This window comes from Malaya genurostris, chromosome 2 (assembly GCF_030247185.1).
Source record: "Malaya genurostris strain Urasoe2022 chromosome 2, Malgen_1.1, whole genome shotgun sequence".
NCBI lineage: Eukaryota > Metazoa > Arthropoda > Insecta > Diptera > Culicidae > Malaya > Malaya genurostris.
The window spans coordinates 60,146,198-60,173,945 of NC_080571.1; the positions used below are offsets into that span (position 1 = coordinate 60,146,198).

Here is a 27,748-nt window from a genome sequence, read left to right on the forward strand (position 1 = left end):
TATACTGGTTAAAACAAGATGACAGCAGTGTTTCTTTATAACGTAAACATTAAACTTACTATCATTTGTAAGTTATCGTTACTTGATTCTAACATATCTTTAATCACAGCTATGTTTTTAGCTACTAGTGGAAAAAAAGTTTATTTTCCGTTGCGAAACCATTATTAATACGTTAACGTATAAGTGAATCGTTACTGTGAATTGATATAGCAATAACTTAGATATTAGAGGATTATAACATATAATTTCTTCATTAATTCAGGTAGTTATCGTTAAGTTTTCCCAACGTTATGATAACTAAAATGCAAACAAAACAGCCTTTGTTGGCTTGAATATGGCGAACACAATATGGAGTGTCAAGAAGTGTATGAAACGTAAATAAAACCAGGATATTACTTTCTTCAAAACTACTTTTTGCCGAAAATAGTGAAAGGCAGAATAGTCATTTTTGTTCTATGCACTGTCATAAACACGAAGAAAATAATATAGGGATTGAACATCGAATGTGATAATATTATAGTTCTCATGATATATGAATTTAAAATGATGAGAAATCACTCTACTTGGAATAAATTTGAGCATTCTGAACATAGGGTTATTTTGTTGTTTGTTTTTTATATCTTCATAAACAGATTTTGATGGAAGGCGCATAAAAAACAGTTAAGTAAAATTGAATTCCGCTCGACAATTTTTGGATCGTTGTGAAATTTGTACCTTGTATCAAGTTTGTGACTTAAAGTACTCTTCTGCTTTTTTATTGATGATAGAAAAGTATTCTGGATTCATTCAATGTTTATAATGTCGATGGTGACCAAGTTTCAACTAGTTTACTTGGAAGCAAGTTATTTTCAAGTTATGAAAAGATAAGTTATTTAAGTATGGCATTACAACGTAAGGACAACATATTTTTAGCCGACTTGACAACTAGTAGAAACTGCGCTTTTTGAGTCATGCAAGTGGTTAGATGTTAGTAACAATCACTCAAATATCTGGTTGCAAACTAGTCACAAACAAGCTAGCGTAACAAAAATTGTTACTTGGGGTAGGCTCTAACATTCTCAAAAAGCCATATTTTTCCTTTTGTATTTTATTGTAATGAAACATTTCGAGAATGTTTTGTCAAGTTTTTAAGTCAATCGAAGGCCCGTGTGCGCAACTCTTATTTCTTCGTAGTATGAGATCGGCAAAGATAAAGGCCCATAACTTGCTGAGTTTTGTTCCGATAGGCTTCAAAATTTCACAGAATATTCTTGAAATGTTTTACTATCAGAAAATAGAAAGAAAATAATAAATGATTTTTCAAAAGTCCGCCCCTTAATATTAACTGAATTTTCAGGATAAACCGTACAGTTAACCAAAAAGCTGAAAACATCCCTAGTCACATTTAGCCTAAAACAGCTTCACTTAGCTCACACAATCCAACCGATTCTAACACCTTTTTTTCTTCGCTTTTCAGAAAAAAGACGCCGGAGTGTTTCGCTGTCGAGTAGATTTTTTACTGTCGCCTACAAAAAATAGCAACGTAAACTTAGAAATAGTCGGTAAGTACAGTCCTGAAAAGGATGTTATCTCCCCCATTTCAACCGTGTTTGCTCCACTCACGGCCGGTCTCCATCATCATCATCATCATCATCATCATCATCACCATTACCAGTGAAATGAATACAAAAAAAACGCCGACTCCACAACCGGGTCATCTTTTGGAATCGTAAAACTGCCACTTCTTTTTGTCTGACCGACCACAAAAGGAAAGCACGTGAGTTCAAAAATTGTCCACTTCGCAACGTACACACACGAACGCACGCACTCACCGAATGGGTGTCGTTTTGTAACAACCACAGGAAAAGTACGAGAGCTCGCAGTTGTATCACGATTACATTCATGAAGTTTTCCGCGTATTTCACCTATTTTTTTTTTTTTTTCAAAACGAAACGGGCCCCACAAGACCGGGGGGTCATCCGGTGCGAAATGACTTGTATTCAAGCTCGGCTGGAGTGCGCATTCCGGTGCTTGTAGTTTTATGAGTCCATACCGGCTGCTGCTGAGCTTACCTTCTTGGAACAGGAAGCTTGATAGCTGACGGTTGGATTTTGTTTTCAGTTTTTTTGTTTGTTGTTTATAGCAAAAAAATTCAAACAGTTGTTCGAGAGGTTGTTTTAACAAACAATTCAAAGTTGATGGAGCCCAACAGCAAATGACAAATGGTTCAACCTGCTGGTTGGTTATTCTCTTAATTCTAGTAATTCTCTTTTCATCATCATAAACTGAAACACATTTTCCGAATCAAGCAACATCTGACAAACATTCGAAGCTAGTTAAGTGGTACTATTCAAGGATCCTTTCCCCGGCATTAAGTGAAGAATCCCTCCACACGATGATTACCACTGTTGAAGAAACATTCAGCACACAGTTATACACGTTCTACTCGCAAACACTGAAAAGCACTCCACTGGAAAAGGCAGGGACTCTCGACTCTTGACTTGCATCATTTGAGTTCACAAGCACACATGTTGTTGCGAAATTGCAAGTAACATTTTGAAGCCCCCGACCAGCTCTAATTACTGCGATGAAGTACGGAGCTAAGTGCTGACTGCATATGTACGGCATTTTGTTCTGATTTGGAATTAAACTATCGAATTTTTTTTTGTTTACAGTAGAAATAGGTGATAAACTTTCTTCATTCGAGACAGAACCGAATTAACTGGAGATTACTTAATCGCCTCAATACTGACGTATTTCTAGAATGCGACACCTTCTTTTCAAATCCCCCATTGGACGAAAATAATATTTGTGGCATTCGCGCTGCGTGGGCAGTCTGTTACGCTTATTAACCTTCCGGGGTCAGCTATTTCGTTGACTTCAACTGATTCTTTTCAATATGCCGGGTACTCGAGAGTCTGCTTTTTTCAACGTTCACAGTTCACGACCATGCAACAGTAGGAGTATCAGCCGCTTGTGTTGGGGTAGTTTATTTCGGAATAAATTAACTTTATCGGGGGTGAATTAAGACGGATAGCTCTAGCTTTAGAAACTTTTTCAATATACACCCTGAAAAATTCCACTTCACAGAAGACGTAAATTCACCCGGTTATTTTTTCAGGTGTGTTTCATTTATCATCACTTTTTGTTAATCTTGAATTTCCGCACAAACTCAATGAAAATAATATTAAATGATTGTCTACTTACAGTTCCACCGGAGGTACCGAAAATCGACGACTCCAATGGATTCGAGCTTACTGCTCATGCCGGCCCGTATGAAGAGGGCGGCATCCTAGAGCTAACCTGTGTCGTGACGGGAGGTAAGTACCGAGAATTTGTAGATGCGTGTGTAATTTTATTACACAAATGGAATGCTACGATTTAGTTTGGAGGCTTTGAAAGATCACACTGTTTTCAGGATTTGCTATCAGATCTTGGTGTGTTATTAGTCTGGTTTTGCACCGGGTTCGATTTATTAATGATTGTGCGTTTTTCGAATAACAGTTACAATTGTACATACCAGCATATCTTCTGTTCCAATTTACTTTACAGACGATTCTCAATTCAATGGAATAATAGCAAGGCAAGTTTTACGACCTTGTTTTCTTTTTCAAGCTATTAACACTAACTAACGAAAATAAAATTATTATATTACCATATTAAATATTCTTCAATTCGTGGAACAGCTCTGCCAATTGAACTACTCTGGAGATGCGATGAAGCACATTTCGGAAGGCAGTCCGACTTGACACAGTTTCCTGTGCATGGTCGATGTGGTTTTAGTTTTCGTTTCATCCGTGTGACTTGGAAGTGAGTCATTTCACCGAAAGCCTGTTTCGTCGAATGGATCATTTCGCCGAAGAATTGATCATTGCGTCGATAGGCATTCAGCTTAATTTGCTATTTAACGGAAAATATCGCACACAGAATAAATACAATATCTTAGTTAAACAGGCAGATAAGTAATGTCACAGACATAATTTGAGGACGTGAATAGGAATAAAATTTACAAGATTCTTCCACACATCAATAATCGTTCGTATTGGTTGTTTGTTTGTGTGAATTTTGCTACATTTACTGTTTCGCTTTCAGAATTGTAACAAAGTATTAGTTTTTACACTAAACCTTGACTTATTGACGAATGAAATATTCTACTACACGTACAAATAAGTAAAATAATACATTTTTTTTTAGGTTTTTGGAAAACTTTGCATAGTCCTTTGGAAATATTTTATTTGCCTTATTTTTTTTTCTACATCAATGACAAAATTAGTTCCGTTAAAATTCTGGAACTGAACTCATTATCTGAATCCAGGTCCCGAATGTAATTCTAGAACTTTTTTTTATTTAAAAGACATGTTTATTCAGGCCTATTTGCGTACAAGCTTTACGTGGCCGATTGAACCGATTTTTTAAATAATTTTTTTTTTTGTATTCAATCTCGTTGTCACCCTTTTTCTAGGGGGAGAGGAGCTTCTATTTCCCTCCTGCGAGGGGCACTTTGTTCGTGGCTCGTCTCGTCATCCATTGACACATCGGTGGTTTTGTTGTTAATTTCCGTCTTCTTTTCGTTTTCCTTGTTATTCGCAGTCTTGATCTCGTTGCTAGTTACTGTAGAAGCGCCTTGTTGTACATTAGTTGCAGTTGCTAGTTGGTTTGATGATGAAACAGGAGTACTGCGCTCACTAGTTTCCGTTGTTGAACGGTTGCCGTTGTTTTTGTTTGAAGATGTCTTTTTCGCAGTTTTAGTGCAAGGTTTGCCGTAATGTGCAGGTTGTTAAAAAAACTGACATGTAATCAGCTGATTTTCATAGGTAATCAGCGTTTTACAAGGATGTATTCCATCTTGACCACAAATGATGTAAGATGGAATTGCCTTACGTAGTTGCATACGTACCACTCGCACGCCATTCCGGAAAAACAGAAACAGTTAGGTTTGAAAACAGCACAAAACATGAAGAAACAAATCGTTCTGCAGGCGCCAAATAAAACCTCCAACTCCCGTGAGGATTTAGAAATTTTACAAAAACAACACCATTCTGCATACCCGGATTCTCAATTTTTATGAGCAGAAGTAAATTCAGCACACCATTAGCAATGCCAAACAATCTGCTAAAACCTTCCATGGTCAATACAGAAAGGATTCGTTCGCTCCAGGAGGAACGGTGATGCCTTCTGACTATAGCTTCTTACCACATTGGATGAAAAACGATAGAATATCTTTCAACTTTAGCTCCCCATACACAGGTTCAACCATGTATGAAAAACCAAAAACTCGGGTACGTAGTTGTGTCAATACGTGATAGTTGATAGTTTAGTTTTTAATGACCAGTCAGAGCTCTGAGTAGAATGGTTCTCAAGGATAATAATGATTACATAAATAGAAACTGATAGGAGAAAGATTATCTGGAAAAAAATGCGATGATATAGTTCACATAACTAATTCCTTATTTGCCCATTTCGTCTACAACTCATCATTGCACTAACAGTTTATGTTGAACTGCTAACGCCACCTAACTGTTCGACATAAACCGTCTTTAAGGCCATCGTCCAAGTACCATGCGCGCGGGTGGCTTTAGGAAATTTTCGATGGAAATTTTGAAAAATTTGACAAAACCAAAAACATACAGACCTTTGAAAAACTTTTATCTATCTACAGGGTGAAATTTACTGGGAAATTCGGAGGATTTTCCGAGTCTTATCAAAAACAGCACTGAAAAAATGAGCTTTTTTGTAATCTTTCACAATTATTTGAAAAAATAATTCGATGGAATGCAATTTTTTTTCAAAAAAACCTTATGCTGGCAACAAGGATCACATTCGGACACATTTTTGGAAAACCTTTCCACGCTTTGCATAGAAAATCCACGAATTTCCACGAAATCGGTTGTATTCGTTGATTTTCCATGAAAAGCGTGAAAAAGTTTTCCAAAAATGTGTCCGAATGTGATCCTTGTTGCCAGCATAAGGTTTTTTTGAAAAAAAATTTCATTCCATCGAATTATTTTTTTCAAATAATTGTGAAAGATTACAAAAAAAGCTCATTTTTTCAGTGCTGTTTTTGATAAGACTCGGAAAATCCTCCGAATTTCCCAGCCAATTTCACCCTGTAGATAGATAAAAGTTTTTCAAAGGTCTGTATGTTTTTGGTTTTGTCAAATTTTTCAAAATTTCCATCGAAAATTTCCTAAAGCCACCCGCGCGCATGGTACTTGGACGATGGCCTTAAAGACGGTTTATGTCGAACAGTTAGGTGGCGTTAGCAGTTCAACATAAACTGTTAGTGCAATGATGAGTTGTAGACGAAATGGGCAAATAAGGAATTAGTTATGTGAACTATGTCATCGCATTTTTTTTTCAGATAATTGGGAAAGATCACAAAAACACTCATTTTTCAGAGCTATTTTTGAAAAGACTCGGAAAATCCTCCGAATTTTCCAGCCATTTTCACCCTGTAGATAGATAAAAGTTTTTCAAAGGTCTGTATGTTTTTGGTTTTGTCAAATTTTTCAAAATTTCCAGCGAAAATCTCCTAAAACCACCCACGCGACTGGTACTTCGAAGATGGTCTTAAGTCTGCCTAATTAAAGTTAGTGCTATTTGTCCAATTTAAGTGTTTAAATTATTTATTTTCAATCAACAACGTTTTCCAAACACCTGTGATTTTATTTGAATTGTTAAAAAAAAGAATTCTCCAAATTCGAGCTCTTATCCGATTATCACCAAACTATTAGTATAAAGAAACAAGTGAAGTTAGTTTTAGTCTCACTCATATAATTCACTTCACCTTTATAGCAGAATGCACGAACCTTGGCCTTAGCGAAAGCTGTAAGGTTCTAAACGACCTCAAAATGGACAGTTTTGAGCTATCTTCACTACAGTACAGATTCTCCTAGAACCCGGTGAAAGACTGTAACTTGGTTCACTATCAAAGAATGATCTCGTTTCAATGTAAAGAATGATTTCTTTTCAATCGAATTCTTTGAGAGAATATTCAAATTAGCTGCGTATTTTGGAACGGTCGCGGGTTTGAGCAATCATTTAAAACAAAACTATACGAAAGAGAACAATTGTTGATAAAAATACACATGCAAAAAGCGCTCACTATTATTGCATCTGAAAACAATATACAAAATATATTTGATTTTACGTTTCGTCTTGGACTCATCAATTCGTAGCAGTTTATGTTGAACTGCTAGCGCGATCTGATGACTCAGCATTAACCGCTATTTCACCGGAGTGTAATGTCAAAACTGACGTCTCGTACGAAACAAGTTTAAAACAAATTTTAATTTTTGGCTCTCATATTATTTTCGAACAAATATACAAAATTTTAGGAAAACAAAAGAACGATTCAACAAAACTAGTTCTTTCGGTAGAACTATCCAGGTCGGAATAGGCCTTCGAAACGAACGGTTTTGGCCATCTCTACCAAAAGGTGCACGAAAATGGCATCATTCATCTTATATTATTGTAGCACGTCCTTCGTTTAGTAGCATGATACCAAATCCACTTTCACCATTTTTTCTATTGTTAATTTATGAAATTGGCCTCCTGATTCATTTCATATTAATCTAAGTTGAAACATAGAAGCAAGAAAAACCGTGCAAACTGATAACAAAATTATTCCCGATGAAACAATCTCCGAATTCGTTGGTTGTCAGTAGCTATTTTGAAAGAACCGTTCATAAACCACGTAGGTCAAAATTTGTTATTAGTTTTGTTGAGACATAGATCCGCTATTAGTTTCAAAGTTTTTTTTTTCAAGATCTAACGCAAAAAAAGGATTCGAAAAAGTTTATTACCGTAGAGACGGGACTCGAACCGGAAGCTTCTTGTATCGGGGGAAACCTTTTTACCAATTAAACCGCCCATTCCGAGAAACACATGAAGCAACAGTCTGACTAAACAATAGAAACCTAAGCTAATTCACCTGAAGCCAGTTTCTGCAGCTTTGTTACTCAATCTAATTATTTAATTAACGTAGGCAGTGAAATTGGCAGTGAAATTGTTCAAATAATTGAAAACGGATTCACATTTTCTTCATTATGTATTTCTTTTGGGAGTATAAATTAATTTTCTACAACTTCTGTTTGGAGATTACTTTTGCACAATTAACGAATTCCATGCTAACCGGGATAGGAATGGCTCTGATTTCACTAGGCAGTTGGGGTATGATAGCCACTGTCATAAACAAGGGGAGAGGGGTCATGGAAAAATTCATATAACTTGACACGATACGTTTTGAAGACTATAGAAACATTTTGCATACCTTAGAGATGACTGTACGGGGGTGGATGTAGCAAGTGTCATTAAAAATGGGGCGTGTAATGTTTAAAACGGCATAACTCCGAAATTACCGAACGGATTGCCACCAAACTTGGCACAGATACTTCATGCTCTTCTGAGATGGACATAAGGATATTTTAATGGTGGAGGGAGCTTAGTAAGTGTCCTTAACAGGGGAAGGGGGGTGTCATGACAAAAATTGTCTAATTTGACGTGAATCGATACTTTTTTAAGACCATAGAAACATTTTGATTATATTGGGGGGTGAATGTAGCAAGTGCCTTTAGAAAAGGGGGGTGTATGTACTTCTTGCTCTTCAGAGATAGTTATAAGAATATTTTTTTGGGGGAGAGATCGTAGCAAGTGTCCTTAACAGGGGTCATGAAAAAAAATTATTTTGACGAGAATCGATACTTTTTGAAGACCATAGATACTTTTTACGCAAGTTAGATATGATTATAAGGGTATTCGTGTGGGGTGAATGTAGTACGTCCCTCTAAAAAGGGGATGTAAAGTTTGTAACGGCATAACTCCGGGACTACTGAATGGATTACTATCAAATTTGGCACAGATACTTCTTGCTCTTCAGAAATTTTCAGGGAGAAGAGTGTGTAGCAAGTGTCTTTAACATGGGGGAAGGGGGTGAATGACGAAATTTATATAATTTAAAGAAAATCGACTTTTAGACTAGTAGGAGGGGTTATAGAAAATAAATTTTCATCCATCATTTTTTATAAAACAAGAGAGTGGCAAGAACTTTTAGGTCATAACAGATAGTATTGCTGTTGTTGATTTGAATGCAAGGCCATTTTCTTTAAATATTTTCCAAAGATCTGGTTCCATTTTGCAGGAACATTCAAAAAACAAAGGGAAAATAATCTTTATCTGCCTATGAACGCGAGTGTATTTAAGTCTCAGCATAACTACGAAGCATCTAAACGGATCGCCACCAAGTTTGGCACATGTACCAAATGTGGGAATCGATATGTTTTTAAATGCACAGATACTTTCTACACTACTCAGGGTAATCATGGAGGAGATCTGTAGTAAGTTCACTGACAAAAAGGGAGTTCAATGTAAAATTTATTCGATGAGAAACAATTCTTGACTAATACAGACATCAAAAAAGATTATAAGGTTATTTTGAGGGTTAGGGAGTGTAGCAAGTGCCCCAAACATGGAAAGTGTAAGGTAGAATTGATCGGGTTGGGGTATGATAGAATCCCGATTTATAAGCCGAAACCGGACACTGAAATGAATCCGAATGGCTGAAGTTCGGAAACAATACGCAGAGGTTTTCCCAAGGACGTATCCTGACGGATGACAAAACACACGCAAAAAAAAGCTTCAGGTAGATTCACTGAAAGAAGATTTATAGGAACGCGGTTCATGAAGATCCCGCAGATTGGAAAAATGACATGCGAAAACATGGGCCGGTAAAAGAGGTGGGTACGGTGGAAAGTACTACCCACCCGAAAATTCCAAAGGTGGAAAACCACCTGAAATTTCTAAAGAAAAATAATAGTAATATTAGTATCATTTATAACAATAAAAGTAGTTTTATTGCAACTGAGAATAATAAATAAAATAAGGTCGTCAAATGGTGAGATAACTAAGTCCTCACAAGTCCCTATCTCATGCCTCCCCGAGCGTCTATGATGACATTTGGTCAATAGAACGGCGTCGACTGGGTGCTATCGCCTTCTGCGTTAGTAGCAGAATGAGAGGGTGCGAAATGGCATGTAGGTTGAAGCCCATCCTAAAGTGCAGTGTTTATCATAGTATATTACAACATATAATTCTGTTGTTTATTACATCATGTATTATTATTATTATTATTATTATTATTATTATTATTATTATTATTATTATTATTATTATTATTATTATTATTATTATTATTATTATTATTATTATTATTATTATTATTATTATTATTATTATTATTATTATTATTATTATTATTATTATTATTATTATTATTATTATTATTATTATTATTATTATTATTAGAAGAGCGTAACTTACACTGCGACATTAACTGTTATATTGTATCATAGCATATTATTTCACATATTATCGTCTTACACTATTTTATGTTATTATATACTATGTTGTATGGTATTATACTGCATTGCATTATATCATATTATATGGTATTATATTATATATATTATATTATATTGTATTCTATTATATTATGTTATATTGTATTGCATTATGTTGTATTATATTATATTATATTATATTATATTATATTATATTATATTATAGGGTTTATTATGAGTAGTACTACGTTCCTCTGCGCAAAATATAAATTTGTTTTCCTTATAAGTTATCATTTTTAAAGTAAATTTTAACTAAATATCAAGGTCGTCACAAGGTGAGCTTGGTCCTCACTGGTTCCTGTTTTATGCCTACACGTGTGTCTGTGGTGACAATTGGTCGATGGAATGCGTTGATGGCAGAATGAGAGGATGAGAAATGACATATAAATTGAAGTAATATAATATCATAGCATATCGCAACATATAATTTTATTCATTCTATTATTTATTATATAATTCATTGTACTATATTATGTTGTTTTTTATTATTATTTTCATTATTATATTTATTGTTAGTATTATTAATTTGTCATCAATAATAATAACATATATTATTTTTATAGCTGTGGATATTATTATTGTTATTAGAAGAGAAATATTTTACTTCCTGCAGTATTGCGAAAATAGAAGAGCATAACTGACACTCTACATTAACTGTTATTTTATATATTGATTTATAATATATTATATTGTATGACATTGTATTATATTATATTAAATTAAAATATATTATACTATATTATGTTATATTATATTATTTTGTAGTATTTAAGTATTATTATTATTATTACTATTATTATTATTATTATTATTACTATTGTTACCATTATTATAATCTTTATCATTATCAGCTAAATTTTCATTTCCATACTAAACATTTCACTTTACACATATATTATTAAATTGTATCATATTATATTACGTCATATTTTGTGGTATTATATTATATTACATTGTACTATATTATACTACATTATGGGACAATGTTTGGTATTGTTTTATATAGTATTGTAAGGTATTTTTTTTAATACACAATTAAAAGTGTATTATATTGCATTGTGATGTATTACATTTTTATATTTTATGCATAATAATATTTTATTATATTCAGTGTCGTATAGTGACCAAACTATATTATAATATATTATGGTATATTTTACTATAACATTATGATACTATTATATTCATCATTAAATATTATAGTAGACTATAATACACTGTACCATACGATTTTGCACCGTTTTATACTATATTGTATTTTATTGTATTATACTGCCGGAAATTATATTAAAGTGTATTATGTTACATTATATAATACTATGCTCAAGTACATTGTAAGGGAAGATGGATGGGAGTGCATCAGGGTATCTTACAAGTGAATGACTGGATGAAGGAGTGAAATGTCAACCCGATTCACAGGGGAAAGCTGTGTGTTTTCCCCAGAAGGTCTGAAATGAGTAAGACGCACCCTTCTAACAAACAAACCATCAGGCAGGTTTAAGCTGGTACAGCGAATTCTTTTATTATATGGCCGGATGTTATTGCTGGAAGGCGCCCATTTTGGCCTTCTTAACAGCAGTAATATGAAAGTTATCTGATAATCAAATTCGGATCTACTGTAAGTCTACCTGCATCCACTGGTAATGCCTTGAACTGATGGTGGCTTCACACATACATACATACATACATACATACATAACTGAGAATAATAAATGAAATCAGAATTATAAAATGCTAGTACTCAAGGTAGAGCAAGGATGTGAAGATATACAACAAATATTGAGAAAGGCAAAAAGTGAGGCATGACAATGGTCATTTGAGCATGCCGAAATCTTTTAATGACTAGGGTCGAGTTTAAGCATCTCATTCATGCAAATCACTCGAGTCTCTGGTATGCCGGAAAGTACCGAAAAACGGTCTTTTAACATTTACCATACGAACCGGTAAAAGAAAAGTTACCAGAAGTTATCAGTTTCTACTTGCGACAGCATTCTTATACACATTGAGTTCTTAACTGTATGGATATTTTTCTCAATCTCTATACAGCTAGTTGAATGTCAGAATGAAAAGTGGATCGCTACCTGATGGAAACCCATCATGCTATTTTTACTTTTTCACTATTAGAGATAGTGAAGAATTAATTGTGTACGAGAATGCAGCCGCAAGTAGAAATTAACAACTTCTGATAACTATTCTTTTGTCGGTTCGGATAGTAAGTGGTCAAAATACCTTTATTGGTACTTTCCGGCATACCAGAGACTCGAGTGATTTGCATTGAGGACATGCTTAAGACCAACTCCTCTTGCGAAAGTTAAGATAGTAAATAATTTCAGCTTGCTAAAATCAACATTGTCACATCTCGCTTTCCATTCTTTATCTTCACATAAATGAAATCACTCAAAATCGTTTGACGTAGGATTGCGTCTTTGTTTTCTATACCGGGGTACAAATTCAAAATATAGAAGCAAAACCATATAGACAGTGGTTAGGTTTTGAACATCTACAACTCAACCACGAACAATGGCTAATTCTCCCTGTTTTTCAAACCATTGTCATTCCTCTAATTGATATGACGGTTTCGTATACATAAGTTCACGGTTTCCATATGATTTCTGCTCTTCAATGAGTTCGTTCGCATTTGAGAAAATTACTCACAGAAAACCAAATTCAGTGTCGAATCGACTTGCACTCTGTGTGGTTCGATACTGCCGTAGAGAAGGTTTCTTCCACATCGTCCAACAAGTTCATGAACTAACTAGGAAAACTGAGCAAAAATTCTTTATTTATTATCTAAATTTTTTTATATCATACTTATAGAATGATTTGTCCATGGCCTTGAAATAGGCTTCAGTTGCGGTGATAACTCTCTCAGATCATCAAATGACAAGTAGTCGCTGGGGGCTAGGTTATTGAGAATATGGTGGGTGAAGAAACAGATCGGTTCCCAATACGTTCAATTTGGCCATTATTTTCATTGACTTGTGGTGCATTGTCTTGGTTAAAGATGATTTGTTCTGCTTCATATGAGGCCGTTTTTTATGATTTCATTCTTCAAACGCATTAATAACAAAAACTTTTGTTGGTACTTTCTTTTCAAGATAGTCGACGTTAATTATACCTCGAGCATCTAAAAACTGACGCCATACTTGTTGCTGCTACCTGTTGCGTTTTTCCCGTCTAAATGTTGAAACAACTCCGGAGAAAAAAAGATAGATCCATGTTTCGTCCACTGTTTCATACCAACGCAAGAAATCCTTTTTTTTGCGACTAAACAGTGCCGACCAGCTCTCTGGATTGTTGATGCGTTGTTGCTTTTGATAGATTGTGAGCGAAGGAGGCACCTATTTGGAAAAGATCTTTTTCATGCCCAGATTTTTGAATACGATCATAAAAGCACTTCCAGTTCAGTCGGACTTAGATTTTGCATTCATCCATAACGATTATCAAAACTTGCTCACATTTTTTCCGGTTGACTGCTTAATTTGGTCACGTTAAAATCAGAATACCACAAATCTTTGTTATTAATCTGAGTGTGGGTAACACTTTTTAAACCATTGCTGGACTTGTCAGGTTTTTCCTTATATGAAGCAATGTTTTATCAATAAATGGAATTCGTTATTTTTAAGTTTTCGTGAATCAAAAAGTAAGTTTAGTGTTTGTGATGCGATTGACGTGAAAATTTGACACTTGTCTTCCGAACGATGATGATAGTTCGACATTACAAACGTCATCTCAGTCGGTCCCGGGACTTTTTTTTAACAATGTGCTATGCACATCAGCGGCTGGATTTGTTTTGTGCACCGTTCAATTCGCCCGGGTTTGCGATTCAATGCATACGGCGCTAGTCTTATAAGCCAATTGTCATATGTTCGAGCCCCGACGTGGAATAATTCATAGTGTGTCAGTAGGATCGTAGTACTAGCCATAAAATGACTCTGTACAGGGTCCGGCACTCGAAGTGTAACCATTTAAAAAGGCCATAAATTCAGTTTGGAAAATTACTTTTACTTAATTCAAAGTACAAAATGTGTAAAAATAATACAAAATTCAGAATCAATTCACTTTTACTCGATATGACCACCTTTTGCCTTGACTTGATGACTTGAGAGAGCGAAGGAGTTGCTTCGTTTGGCCGAATGTGACTTGCAGGTATTTTGGCCCACTCGCGGACAATAACTTTTTTCAGCGCCTCGAGACTGGTGTATCTTTTAGTTCGGACTTTGCTCTCCAAAATGGCCCAAAGAGAATAATCCATTGGATTCGCATCTGGTGAATTCGAGAGCCATTGTGTGGACGTGATGAAGTTCGGAACGTTGTTTTTCAGCCATTCTTGGTTCACCCGAGCTTTGTGAGACGGTGCCGAGTCCTGCTGAAACGTCCATGGTCTGCCACCGAAATGTTTGTCTGCCCACGGCTTCAAAGCAACCTCCAGAATACTTTCCCGATAATATGTCGCTTTTACCTTGACGTCAGGCTCGATGAAAACGATTGGAGAGCGCCCATCTGCGGTTACAGCGGCCCAAACCATTATCTGTTGCGGGTGCTGCCTCCAGGTGGCCAATCGATGACTCAAATTTTCGTATGAACGGTCGGTCAAGTAAACCCTATCGTTTTGAGAGTTTACGAATTGCTCAATTGGAAATATTTTCTCGTCAGAAAATACAATGTTCGGAAATTGACCGCTTTCGGCAAAACGAAGCAATTCCTTCGCTCTCTCAAGTCATCAAGTCAAGGCAAAAGGTGGTCATATCGAACAAAAGTGAATTGATTCTGAATTTTGTATTATTTTTACACATTTTGTACTAAGTAAAAGTAATTTTCCAAACTGAATTTATGGCCTTTTTAAATGGTTACACTTCGAGTGCCGGACCCTGTACAGAGTCATTTTATGGCTAGTACTACGATCCTACTGACACACTATGAATTATTCCACGTCGGGGCTCGAACATATTACAATTGGCTTGCAAGGCTAGCGCCGTATGCATTGAACCGCAAACCCGGGCGAATTGAACGGTGCACAAAACAAATCCAGCCGCTGATGTGCATAGCACATTGTTAAAAATAGTCCCGGGACCGACTGAGAATTTACGCGTCTCATGCAAAGTTATATCGAAACAAAATATTATTTAAAAATCGACTAAATAATACTTCGAAATATTGAGTCGTTCTACCCGGTACGAATAATTACCCACCTGGGTTTAATATGTTTCACCGGCTCTGGCGAAAACAACTATGCATTGAAAAACCGCGAAAAAGTTACCGCAGAGACGGAACTCCAACCCATAGCTAGCTTCCACCTGGGGAAATTGTTTTACCAATTAAACTACCCTGCATGAGAAAACACACGAAGAACCGAGCATGCTTCGCTTTACTTGGGCCCCACAGCATTGAACAAGTCTATCTTCACACTCTGCTTTGCCGTCAGATTGCTGATTTGAGATTTTGTGATGATGACGCTGATGTGCACCCATAGGCATTTTTCCAATCTACTTACCTCATTAGATACCGATCAAATTGAAAGTAAACTCAAGGTGGCTGAACGCTAGATTTTCGAGAAGCTAAGATCACATATTCTAATGATACTATTCTAGTTTTAAGTTAGTCGTTAATTAAGATTAGAAAATAACCTTGGCATCTTAAAGCTTAGGCAGTGTGCCTAAAAATATATTGTAATATTGAATAAAAAAAAAAGTTCAAGGTGACTCTGCGTCTTAACAAGGCTAAAAGAAAACATTGATTTCTATGCAAATTTATAAATAATCTAGTTTGGTCAATGCTTTCGAAATACGTTTCTGTGTCGGAAAATCATACAAAATAAAAAGTTATTTGTAAGGACAAACTTACGTTCTTACTACTGATTCGAGTTCAGGAATACTAAATGTCTCGATTGTCTAGCGCAATCTGAATCTGTTCAATGTTCTGTAAATGTAAATGTAAATTAACTGTATGCTTTTATTTCAGTATACTAACAGATCTATCATATTCCCTAATTACACGCTATCAATCTTACTCTTCCCTTATAACAATACTTCCACTTTAATTTTAGTTTGCTGTTTTTGTGTGTCATCTAATGACATCTACTATCTTCTTTCCCTCTCATTTTCGCTATGCCATAATTTGACAGCTCCTACATCTCATTGGTGAGATGATAACGACGAAACATTATGTCGGCCAGTGGTACAAAAAAAACACTGTTAAAAGTGTGATTTGTCAATTGAAGCACAAAATCATAGAATCTAAAACCGGTTTTTCAAATACCAATTCAGATTTGGAATTGTTTATTGATTGGTAGAAATTTAACTCAATTCAAGGTTGATCTTCGACTTAACAATGCACAGCTGGAATCGCTAGACAAACTTAAGCAGAACCTTCTCTAGTTAGAGGCACAAGATGTAGCAATAATCGAATCAACTTGCGATAGCTAACCGTATATTAAAGTATTTTATTTTGCCAGCTAGCCACTCCGCTCTTTCGTACCAGTCAAACCCCTCCAGTCAACCGCCCGAGTTCGAATTAACCTTCAACGACGTCTATGGGGAAACATACTCCGTAACTTTCCTTGTCCCAAAACTTTACACCCTATTCCGCAGACGCTGAACACTACACTAGTTTACCGCAATCAATAATTTATCCAAACCCGGCCAGACCCTGGCCTGTCCACTTCCGTTCCGCTGCTGGCACATCCGGCTGGCCCACGTGCTGGCATCGTATCGGCAAATCATCTCATTTATCAGTCAGAGTGTCCCAGCTGGGAAAATGGGACCCCATTTTTCAGTCAACCACACGGACGACATTATTGCCAATGACCGTTGTGTCAGAACGGATGCCAAGCATGAACTCACACGGACACGTGCTGTTCGAGAAAGTCCAACAACTTTATTGACTCCCATCGTAAATATGGCAATTCTGGATCATCCAACACGGGGTTCTGCTCTCGGGTAATGGTCTATTCAAATCACCATAAGTTTTATACCACCGGCAATCAATAATGGTTTAAAAACGCCCTGCTCATTATAAACATAAACATCCTGTGGACTTATAAATCTTAACCTGAATCTTATTAGACCGTGGCACAAATCAGTGCTTTAAAATATTTCCCCCGGGACGATTGCCTTAGGACGGGCCAAATTAGTGACACAGCAGCTCTCACGTTCGAAACTTTGCCCATCGTGGCCCACGACTTTGATGGCCGCCACCGCACAGTTACAACTTTTAATGATCCATCGACAGCATCTAGTAACAGGACACACACACACACACCTACACAGTCACACCCAATCCATCCACCAGGAAAGAGTCCACCGAACCACAAATTGTCCCATCTCATCAAAACAAGCACCGGCCATTCTCCGCAAATGATGCGGCTGTTTTACGATTATTGCTCGTAGGATGCGGATGAACCAAACCGTGGCCTGGCTGGTTGGGGAAGGGGGTGCGAAAGGAAGCCGAATTGAAGCTGCATCCCAACCGCTGCGATGGTTATCATCCATAGGCTGCAACTAATTATTCCTCCGTAATTGGACTTTGAGTGCTGCATGTGTAGTCAGGCAGGCAGGCAGGCAGGACGACGTTTGCCTTTTCAGTTACCCGGCGTTGAGGGCCGTAAAGTTTCACTGCCGGCATCGGGACTAGAAACAAAGTCTAGGTTATGAGTAGACAGAGCAAAGGGTTCTTCGTTTCCTGATTTCTCCATGCAATTGAGTTGAGTTGAGTTCGTTCACGGTATCCCGATTGGAAGTGAATGTTCAACGAATGCCATAGTATGTCATGCTTTTCAGAATAAAGAAATTGTTTCATTCGGGAAAGTTGAAGTAAGAGCTAAATTACCGAATGGAATACCAAAAATTAACACAGATAAGAACACTTTCACCGTTACATCGGACTGTTTCATTTTTTTGAAACTTTTCTTTGGTATTGGTGCTTTTTATATCATAATGTTAAGGTGTGATTTTAAGCGGTTTCCTTCGCTGCTGTTGAGCTGATATTCGAAAATGAATTAGGATTAACTCACAGATGAGATGCCACCAAAGATAAATAATGAAGACGTGTATGTGCTTATGAATATTTTTGAAAAATGTGGTTCGTTCCCGGTACCTTCTGAAATGACCGCACTCACCGCTTCGTGGAGCGCGAGATTAATTGCATTGTTATCATTTCAACCAAAGTGTGCCAAAAAATGTCAATATATACAAATGAGCTACCGAATCGAAAGGGTTCTCATGGTTTGACATTTGCATTATGAATGTATGATGGGAACTCAGCAGTGCAACCAATTTATCACCATTGGTGCCAGTTTCACGGAGGACCGTAGATGTGCGCCAAAAACAGATCGTGACTGTCATGTCTGGAAATTAGTTTGTGATGCCACACCTTTTCAAAAATCGATAGTTTTTCGAAACTGTTCACTGAATGAGAACTTAGCTTTTTGTTATTAGAAATTGAATATATTGAAAAACAATGTTGCGTTAAAAATAAAATTTGATCTTGATATTGGGAGTACAAATTAATCCGGTCCGTTTTTTTTTTGGTCAACAATGCATTTATTACAAAATAAAAAAAAAAATTATTAAACACTAATCAAAGTATAGTCCATCGCTAGTTACTACTTTTTTCCGAATCTCAGGCAAAAGGCAATGTCTAGTCTTTTGAGATGATCCAAACCTCAACCGTTCTTCTTGTAATGCACGGCTCAAACGCATCAATTGTAAGCCTACATCGATCGTCTGTTATAGTATCTGTGAATTCAGTTTCAAAATTTGCTTCCTGAATGCCGTTTCAGAATTCAAGTTCTAAATTCAGTTTCAGAACTTATTTCTATAATGTTTCTTATTTCTATAAACTCTGAATCTGCAAGCTGGGATTGAACTCGGAACTTCGGTTCTGGAACAAAATCTTTGAACTTTTTTTTATTTCAATAATATAAATCTTGCTTCAGATAGAATTGGAACAAAGACAATTTCAGTTATTTATTATTGTATTCAAGATTTTTTTTATGCAAATGTAGCGATTTCTTCATACTTTTAAGAAAAAATACGGATAAAATTATTCGTCACGGTTTCGAAGGAATTCTCGAATTTTTCCTGTAACACGGCTCATTAGGCGGCGCACACCTTCTTCGTTCATCGTTTTAGCTATATTATTCCACCAGGTCGTCATCTGATTGATGTCTTTGATAACCTTTCCCTTTGTCTTGGGTCTCCTCTTCATGATTGCCCAGTATTTCTCTATAGGGCGGAACTGGGGGTAGTTGGGTGGGTTAAGGTTTTTCGGAACAAACTGGACCCCTTTCTCTGCATACCATTCTTGAACGACTTTGCTGTAATGACAGCTTGCTAAATCTGGTCAAAACATTACGGGATGGTCGTGGGATCGAATGAACGGCAAAATTCGTTTTTGGAGACACTCTTTTTGGTATAGTTCCGATGTCATTGTCTTATTTGTTACAAAACTTTTGTTTTTTTGCCACAGCTGCAAATGCTGAGCCAAATCATAAATTTTCTTGCAAATTTGTAAAATTAAAATTTTTGACCTGGGATTTGCCCGAAGGCAGCCTTGACATAGGTTTCATCCTCCATCAGAAGACACCTGTCGAAATTGGTCAGCACCTGGTCATATAGTTTCCGAGCACGAATTTCGACTGCACTATTCTGTTTTATGGTCTCTTAGTCGTCTTCAAAATCTTACCACGCAGTTTCCGGTCGACAGTTCCACTCCGACGATTGGCTTGAGGCTTCCGAATCGTCGTCAATGTTTCCTTATGTTTAGATAGTTAGTTAATTAGTTGTTTATTTTAGCCCGGTTTTAACCTATCGGTCATTCACCGGGGGGTAATTGAAATTACATTTCATATTGGTCGATCTTGAATTATCTATGTTTCATGAAATTCCCAGTAGATTTTGATGTTACTGAGCTGGTGATTCTTGTAGCAGTACTTATTGACAATAGGTCGTGGAAAATATCCTCGTCAGTTGAGCCGTGGACTACGTACCTTCGCGTGAAGCAAAGCAAACGGTCGATATTAAATTTCGTGAAACTTGTTGGCGTCTTTAAGAAAACTGAATAGAGTATTCTCTGCAACTGGATCGTTGGACAGTACGTCCCTGATAGATGACGGAAGTTGGTAGTATTGATGTAAATCTTGAAGTTCGATGCAGTCGATAAGAAGGTGTTCAACCGTGTACCTGACTTTGCATGTTGAACAGTATAATGGCGGAGATTTTGAAAAAAGGTGAGAGTGCGATACTCGTGTATGTCCGGTGCGCAAGCGAGATAGTACGCGCTGTTCTAAACGTTTGTCACGATCAATCCATTTCGCAAGGGAACCTTTTATTTTTTGTGTGTGGCCTATTTGGTTCCTCCATGTGTGCGTGCAGTGGTCGTTAATTCGTGATGAAAAATGGTGGACTAGATCTACCGAGGGAATTTTCTTATATAGGGTACTATGAGAAATCCGACCCAAATTGGCTAAACGATCGGCATCTTCATTACCACTAATACCGCTGTGTCCGGGGATCCAACAGAGAGTGGTATTATTATCACACTGGTTTTCGATGGCCTGGATAAATGGATGACGAGATTTTCCAGTATTAAGAGCGGTGATAACGGATAGGGAGACGGATAGAATCAGTGTTGTTGCAGACCACAATGGATTTTCCAAATAACTGTGCACAATTTTTTCCCTTCTTTCGGCTTCCATGTTGATTGTTTACAAAGTGCAGTCGATTTGCGGTGTGTCAAAAATCATAGGTGAAGAGAAAATTCCCGACACGTGGGCGCCAAGAACTTCCAAATCCGTCCACCAGGAACGCCACAATATGAGCAAAAGTTTGTTCCAATTCTAAATGAAGCAAGCTTTAATACACTGCTTAAGCTCTTAGATACCAAGAGTATTTTCTAGTCTTAATTAACGACTAAATAAAAACTAGAATAGTATCATTAGACTATGTCATCTCGGATTCTCGAAAATCCAGCTTTCAGCTGGGGATCGATAGTGGTCGATGAATTCAATATTACATGGGTCTTCCAGATGGTGTTGGTAAATATCTATGCAGGCCGCATTCTTCGGTCCGTGTGGGTCCGCGGAATACACCTCCAGGCTACGAAGGTCCGGCGGGTGGCCTGCATGCTGGTTTTCGACTGGAGCGGTCTTCCGTGGGCGATGACGGTGATGTTACGGAAGAGAATGAAAAAAAAAATGTAAATATTGTGCAAACGGGGTAAAAAGGGGACGTGAGAACAAATGTCTGAAAACGACAGAGATCTAATTAGTTGCCAGCGAGATGGTGAAGAGACTGGGAAAGGGGAACGAAAAAGTTAGTGACAAAAAAAAATATCTTGTTAGTTGAAACAAAGATGTGCAATTTCATCCAGATCCGACTTCCGGTTCCGAAATTATAAGGCGTTATTCAAAATGACGATATAAAACCGGTACACGTCGATACTTGCTGGTACTAAAGAAAAAGAAAATACCACCGGCTTTGATCTGTTCGCAGCTTGATTTGTTCAATTTCTTAAAACGTGCATGGTTGCCACATTCAAATCTGTATTTTTCAGGTGAAAAAAAATATAAATTATGTAAATTTGTGAATCTTTTATTCAATTGGCACTTCCTTGGCCTACTTCTTAGTGTTATAACAAAATCATGATAACGATGCTTTTCTATAAAACTACACTTATTGCCATTTTCATATATGGCGTTTTCGTTTTTAATTTGCACTACACCGGTGCAGTGCTACACTGAGGCATGAATAAACGAACAAAAATGACGAAAACATAAACAGTAACCATTGACTACAATAAACGATTCCATTGCACAGAGCTACACCAAACTTTTGATGAGTGCTACACCAGTGGTATCGGTGCAGAAAAAGTGTAGCACTGGTGTAGTGCAATTGGTAAAAACGACCGGTTTCAGTGCAGCTTTCGCTACACCAGTGTAGTGCAATTTAAAAACGAAAACGACAATAGAAAGTTCATGCAATCACTTGAAAAATAATAAATAATAAAAATTGGCCCAGAGGACTAAGTTTTCTATATCATTCGACACACCGTCATTTAAAGCGACGGTGCAAAAAAGGTAAGATTTTTCTCAAAATTGATTCCAATTGTAGACTATATTAGTTACTTACTAAAAGAATTGACTTCGGCAATACTGGTTTCAAGTTTCCGGTTCCAATAGTACCGGAAATAGTGGTCAAATACTATAAAACGAGACACACTTAGTTTTCTCAAAGATGATTTGATCGATTCCCACAAAGTTAGGCTCAAATAAAAGTTCCTACAATCTCATAGGTTGCGGTTTAATTTCACCCGGGTCCGACTTCCAGTTCCAGATCTATGAAGTAAAATGTATTTAATCATTCAGTGCGACGATGCAAAATTCTTATTAACTTGCCATAACTGTAAACAAATTGAAAAGATTATGTTAGTGCATAACCAGAGAAAGTTTTTGATTTTATTCAAGAAAGAAAAAAAATTTCTTGACAGAATCTTGTAGTGAAATTTTTTTGAAATATAAGTAATATGAGAAAGGCATCATTACACCACTAGGTAGATTAAGACAGGTTTTTTATTTAAAACGGAAATATCGAGCCAAATACATTCAACAAACCGTATACTTCTTTAATTAGGCAAGTCTGGTTAGGTGATGGTCAAATACATTGATTTTGGGTAAATGTACTTGACAACCGTTTCAGTGTTGGCATTATCATTCTCAGAAAATAATCAGCTGACATCCCAGATAATAATCGTCGGTAATTATCGTTTACAAAATCATCATCGACCATGATAACGAAACTCGTTTGATTGGCTTAGATTGATATTGGGGTAGCATTATCACTTATGATTAATTAAATACTATTTTTGACACTTACACCATCCAAAGCCGTTTCATCTGCACCGGCCTGCACAAGCAGATTGAAGCAACGAGCAATATTTATTATTTCAAGAATTCTAGAACTAACTCGAATAACTATGCGAAGTTTTCTTCCACTGAGTATGTGAATCAACAAAAAAAACAACAGCTATAACATTGTTTTTTTGTGTTGCTCTTCTCCCATTTGTTCTGCGTTATTTGTGCGGCAGAATATGTTTGTCGTCAATGAGTTTTACTTTAGTATAGATGTGCCGTTGCAATTCTGGAAACGAAGTAGTGGAAGTTGCAAAATTCACACAATCAATTAACTAATTCGAACGATGATTATTGGAAAGTATGAAAGAAGCAAATCAGTTGTATTCGTATTCACGTCCTCCAGTTGAATCTTTGATATTACCCACCCGACTTTTTAACCTTATTAACAATTCGGCATCTCACCCGCAATTTTTTGCGGCATCTATACCAATTGTTGGTAGGAATGCCAAACCAACGGAACTGGGAATGGTTCGAGAAAAGTGACTGGGATCCATTTTTGAGTCTATGACTACAATCTTCGGTCATTCATCAAAATCCCAAGAGCAAAGAAAGCCAATTTAATGTTTGGCCGTTCACTGACAATGACTGAACCAAATTTAGAAATTATTTTACTTTTTATTTCCGTTGCTTCTGGGATCAGAAAACGTGAACCAGCGGAATCGGGTATTTTCACTATTAAATATCAGTTTTTTGTAGTTGGTGTCTTCACAAAAGTTGTTTGTAATCAAATGGCGCTCCTTTTCATGAAAAAAGTTACTAGGGTGGTCCTCATTTAGACTGAAATCTGAAATCTAACTTTCTTAATTGAACTCAAAAATGATTTTGTTGTACAATAAAGTTGTAGTAAATTTTATTTTGAGCAACTTTGTTGAAAAAAGTACTTCCCAAGCTCTTCATTTGATCGGTTTACATCAAAATTATCTATTTTCGGCTGTAGTTTTTGTGTGTCTCATTTCTCGAAAGGATAATGTATGGACCACTTGTAGAACTAATTGATACTATTATTTTGCTGAAGGAAGTATGTTGATACGTTAAGAGTTATGCAATATTTTTGAGATTTTTGAAGGAATTTTTAAGACCACTTTAAATAAGTTAAAAAAAAACACCCTTCCAATTTTCTCTGTAATTTTTACTTATATTATGACCTTTCAGGAACCGCATAGGATACATTTTTATCGATCTGGCATCTAATGAATATTGATATTTGAAACTTGACTAGCTTTCGATGAAAAAACAATCATAACTGGTAGCTCATTTGAAAAAGCTTGGTTGAGCAAAATTGTCCGCAATAATTAGTTCCACAACTTTTCTGAAGACAACTTTTTTGTAGAACGTTTCAAAAAAAAGTTAGAGTTTTCAATAAAGTTGCTCAAAATAAAATTTCCTACAACTTTATTGTACAACAAAACCATTTTTGAGTTCAATTAAGAAAGTTAGATTTCAGATTTCGGTCTAAATGAGGACCACCCTAGTAACTTTTCTCATGAAAAGGAGCGCCATTTGATTACAAACAACTTTTGTGAAGACACAAACTACAAAAAACTGATATTTAATAGTGAAAATATTTTTGTCACGCTAATTTCCCGTTTCGGACCATAGTGCAATGGCTACCAATTGGAATAGTTTCGAGGCAAGTTAAGAATTTTTTCACGTGTTTTGTTTCGCCGCTTCAAGTGACGGTATCCAATTTTTAACACACTTCACTCTATAATTCCGAAACCGGAAGTCGGATCGGGATAAAATTCGGAAGTTTTGTATGAGACCTTTCATTTGGATCTAAGTCTGTTGAAATCGGTCATGTCATCTCTGAGAAAAGTGAGGAAGTAATTTGAAATAAGATTTTTTCCAGGCCTTCCGAATGCTCATGCGTGCAAAAATGCGACAGCGAGAGCGCACCGAAAATGTGTGTGTCGCATATTTATCCTGTGAGCGTGAGCACCGACTCAAAGAGCAAACCAAAAGCAAGTAAGAGACGCGTAGCGGGCACATAGAAACGGGATGTGCTGCTTGAAATTTCAGAGCATCGCATTTTCTTCTGCGCGCGACTCGTGCGCTTTGGTCTCAAGAGACAGCGCACGAGATTTTTTATGAGCGCAGCTTGTGTGCTATGTGAGCCACAGTAAAAGCTGCTGTTATTATTATTTGTTCGTGCCTAGAGCGGTTCGTGCGACTTGTGTCCTATCCTAAAGGAAGAGATGAAGAGGATGAAAATAACGTACAAACCACTCGTAGATCGCATGAAGCGAGCGCGCCGCGCTATCTCATGCGACGAAAGCGCTTGAGCCTCGCTCTTGGCAGAATGCGATGAGACTTTACAACGAAGCGTGCATCAGTTTCTGGTGCGGTACGTAAATGTGCCAAAGAGTTCTCTTGAGAGCGGCAAAAGTACGTCGCATGCGCGTGGTTGTCTTATGAGAATGAGAATTTATTTGTCTCAGCGCAAAATAAAGAGCGCGCGTGCATAAGGCCTGATTTTTTCCACTAATCACCCAGCAACTCCAGAACCGGTAGTCGAATCAAAATAAAATTCAAGAACTTTGTGTAGGACAATTGTATCATTCATTTGAATCTATTTTTGAAAGAATCGGCTCAGCCGTCTCTGAGAAAAGTAAGTGCACTTATTTTCATTTTTTTTTGCACATATCACTCCGGAACCGGAAGTCGGATTCGAATAAAATTCAGGAACTTTTTGTGGGTTCACAAGACCTTTCATTTAAATCTGAGTTCATGGAAATCGAGTCAGCCATCTCCGAGAAAAGTGAGTGCAAAAAAAATGTTACACACACACAGACACACACACACACACACACACACACACACACACACACACACACACACACACACACACACACACATACAGACATTTCGCGACATTACCCCCGTAGGGAGCCGGTTGTTCACCGAATTGACACGTAGTTAACTGATTCTCGTAGGTAACCAGCGATTTACCCGGATGCTTCTCGCACTGATTGAAAATCACGTAAGATGGTATTGTCATTTGTAGTCGCATACGTAACTATTATCATACTCGGCACTGTGCATCTCGTTGTTAACCGAAGCGAATGCAATTGTATCTCGTTCATGTCTAAACATGATGTACACTGAGCTTGTTAAATTGTATTTTGTACACATCTTTCACGTCTAGATCCGATTCGTTCGTTTAACGAAATTTCAATTTCGTTTGCTGCTAGTCTAACATTGCAGTGTCAATGCATTAAGGCCAAGCTTCAGGCCTTTATAGATCGTATTTGCCCATTTCGAATAAACTATCGTTCACCGCTCTGTATTGTCTTAGTTTCTGCCGTCTCAAAACGTTATCGATTTTCGACTGTGTCGGATGAGATCCGTACACAAGCTGAATTATCGTTCCAAATTGTGTTATAATTATCAATGTTTTCAATGCCGTTATGACAGCCGAATAGTGGTTTGCTCGATCTTTCTACTCGGGAATGAAAAGCAGTCCGACAGTAGTTTTTCTGCTTCGACATTAATTCCGCTGCGAACAGTTTTAGTAACTACGATCATATCGTTCAAACTGTCTGGCCAAGCTTCCGAACGAATTTATTGTGGTTGCTAGGAGAGCATTCGGCATCCGAACTTCCAGCCTCTCTCGAGACCTCCATCAGCGCGCTCTTTGATGTTGTTTTCCCGCCCATGCACCGTCCTGGCACGGAATTCAATTAATCGCTAACGAAGCACTATATACATCTTTAATTACTGATTAATTAGTCGATTATCTGCTCGGGTGGGGCTCTGAACGATGCCAAGTATAATGTTTTTTTTTTGTTCTGTTTTTGGGCGGGGATTTAGGTTCGGTTTCGGTTTGGGACGGGAAATGCGAGCCTTTTGTTTTGCTCCGAAGAACAAGCCAGGATGAGATTCGAGTGCCACTTGCTGATGTAGTATCATTTCGTGGTCAAAGATGTTTTCGTTTGGGCAATGGAACCGAGGGTATGCGGGAAAGATGGCGATAAAACTTTGCCAGAAGAAAGAAAAAAAATCCCCAACCGAGAGGAATATAATTGCTCTTCAGGCTTTGTTTCCATAGATATCTGGAGCGAGGCCTCGGCTGGTAACCGATATATGTGCGTGTACGGCACAAAAGTCGAAATTTATGTCCCTGACAAAAGTGGCTGGATATCGGTGCTGGCCCGGGTCGTGTGTTCCAAGCATGCATAACTCAATGGACCCGATTGACTTTTCCCTCCATGCACAAACCACTCGAATGCGTCATTTGGGACCAACGGAATTCAGGAGAATTAGGTTTCACTTGAGATATAGCCTCGTGTGGTGCTAAATCACTATGGAGTCAAATTTGCTTCTAAGCTTATCGGAAGTGAAGATACGGTGCTCCGCCTGGTTTATGGGCCATGTTGGACGTTTTATTGGCCGAAGACAATATCACTTGTCGGTGCACAGCCTCTGCTGGGTAGATAATTCAGTGCAAAACATGATCCAAACC

General features: G+C 37.2%; 1 protein-coding gene across 5 annotated transcripts in view; it reads left to right on the plus strand.

Annotated features, from left to right (window-relative positions):
- The window catches only part of LOC131427224 (synaptogenesis protein syg-2), a 957,395-nt gene that overhangs the window by 428,043 nt on the left and 501,604 nt on the right, over window positions 1–27,748 (plus strand). For all 5 annotated transcript variants that reach the window (XM_058590216.1, XM_058590219.1, XM_058590218.1 and 2 more), the window contains 2 exons: window positions 1,457–1,541; window positions 3,189–3,299. In XM_058590216.1, coding sequence (XP_058446199.1) covers window positions 1,457–1,541; window positions 3,189–3,299 — 196 coding nt within the window. The remainder of the gene's footprint in view (window positions 1–1,456; window positions 1,542–3,188; window positions 3,300–27,748) is intronic.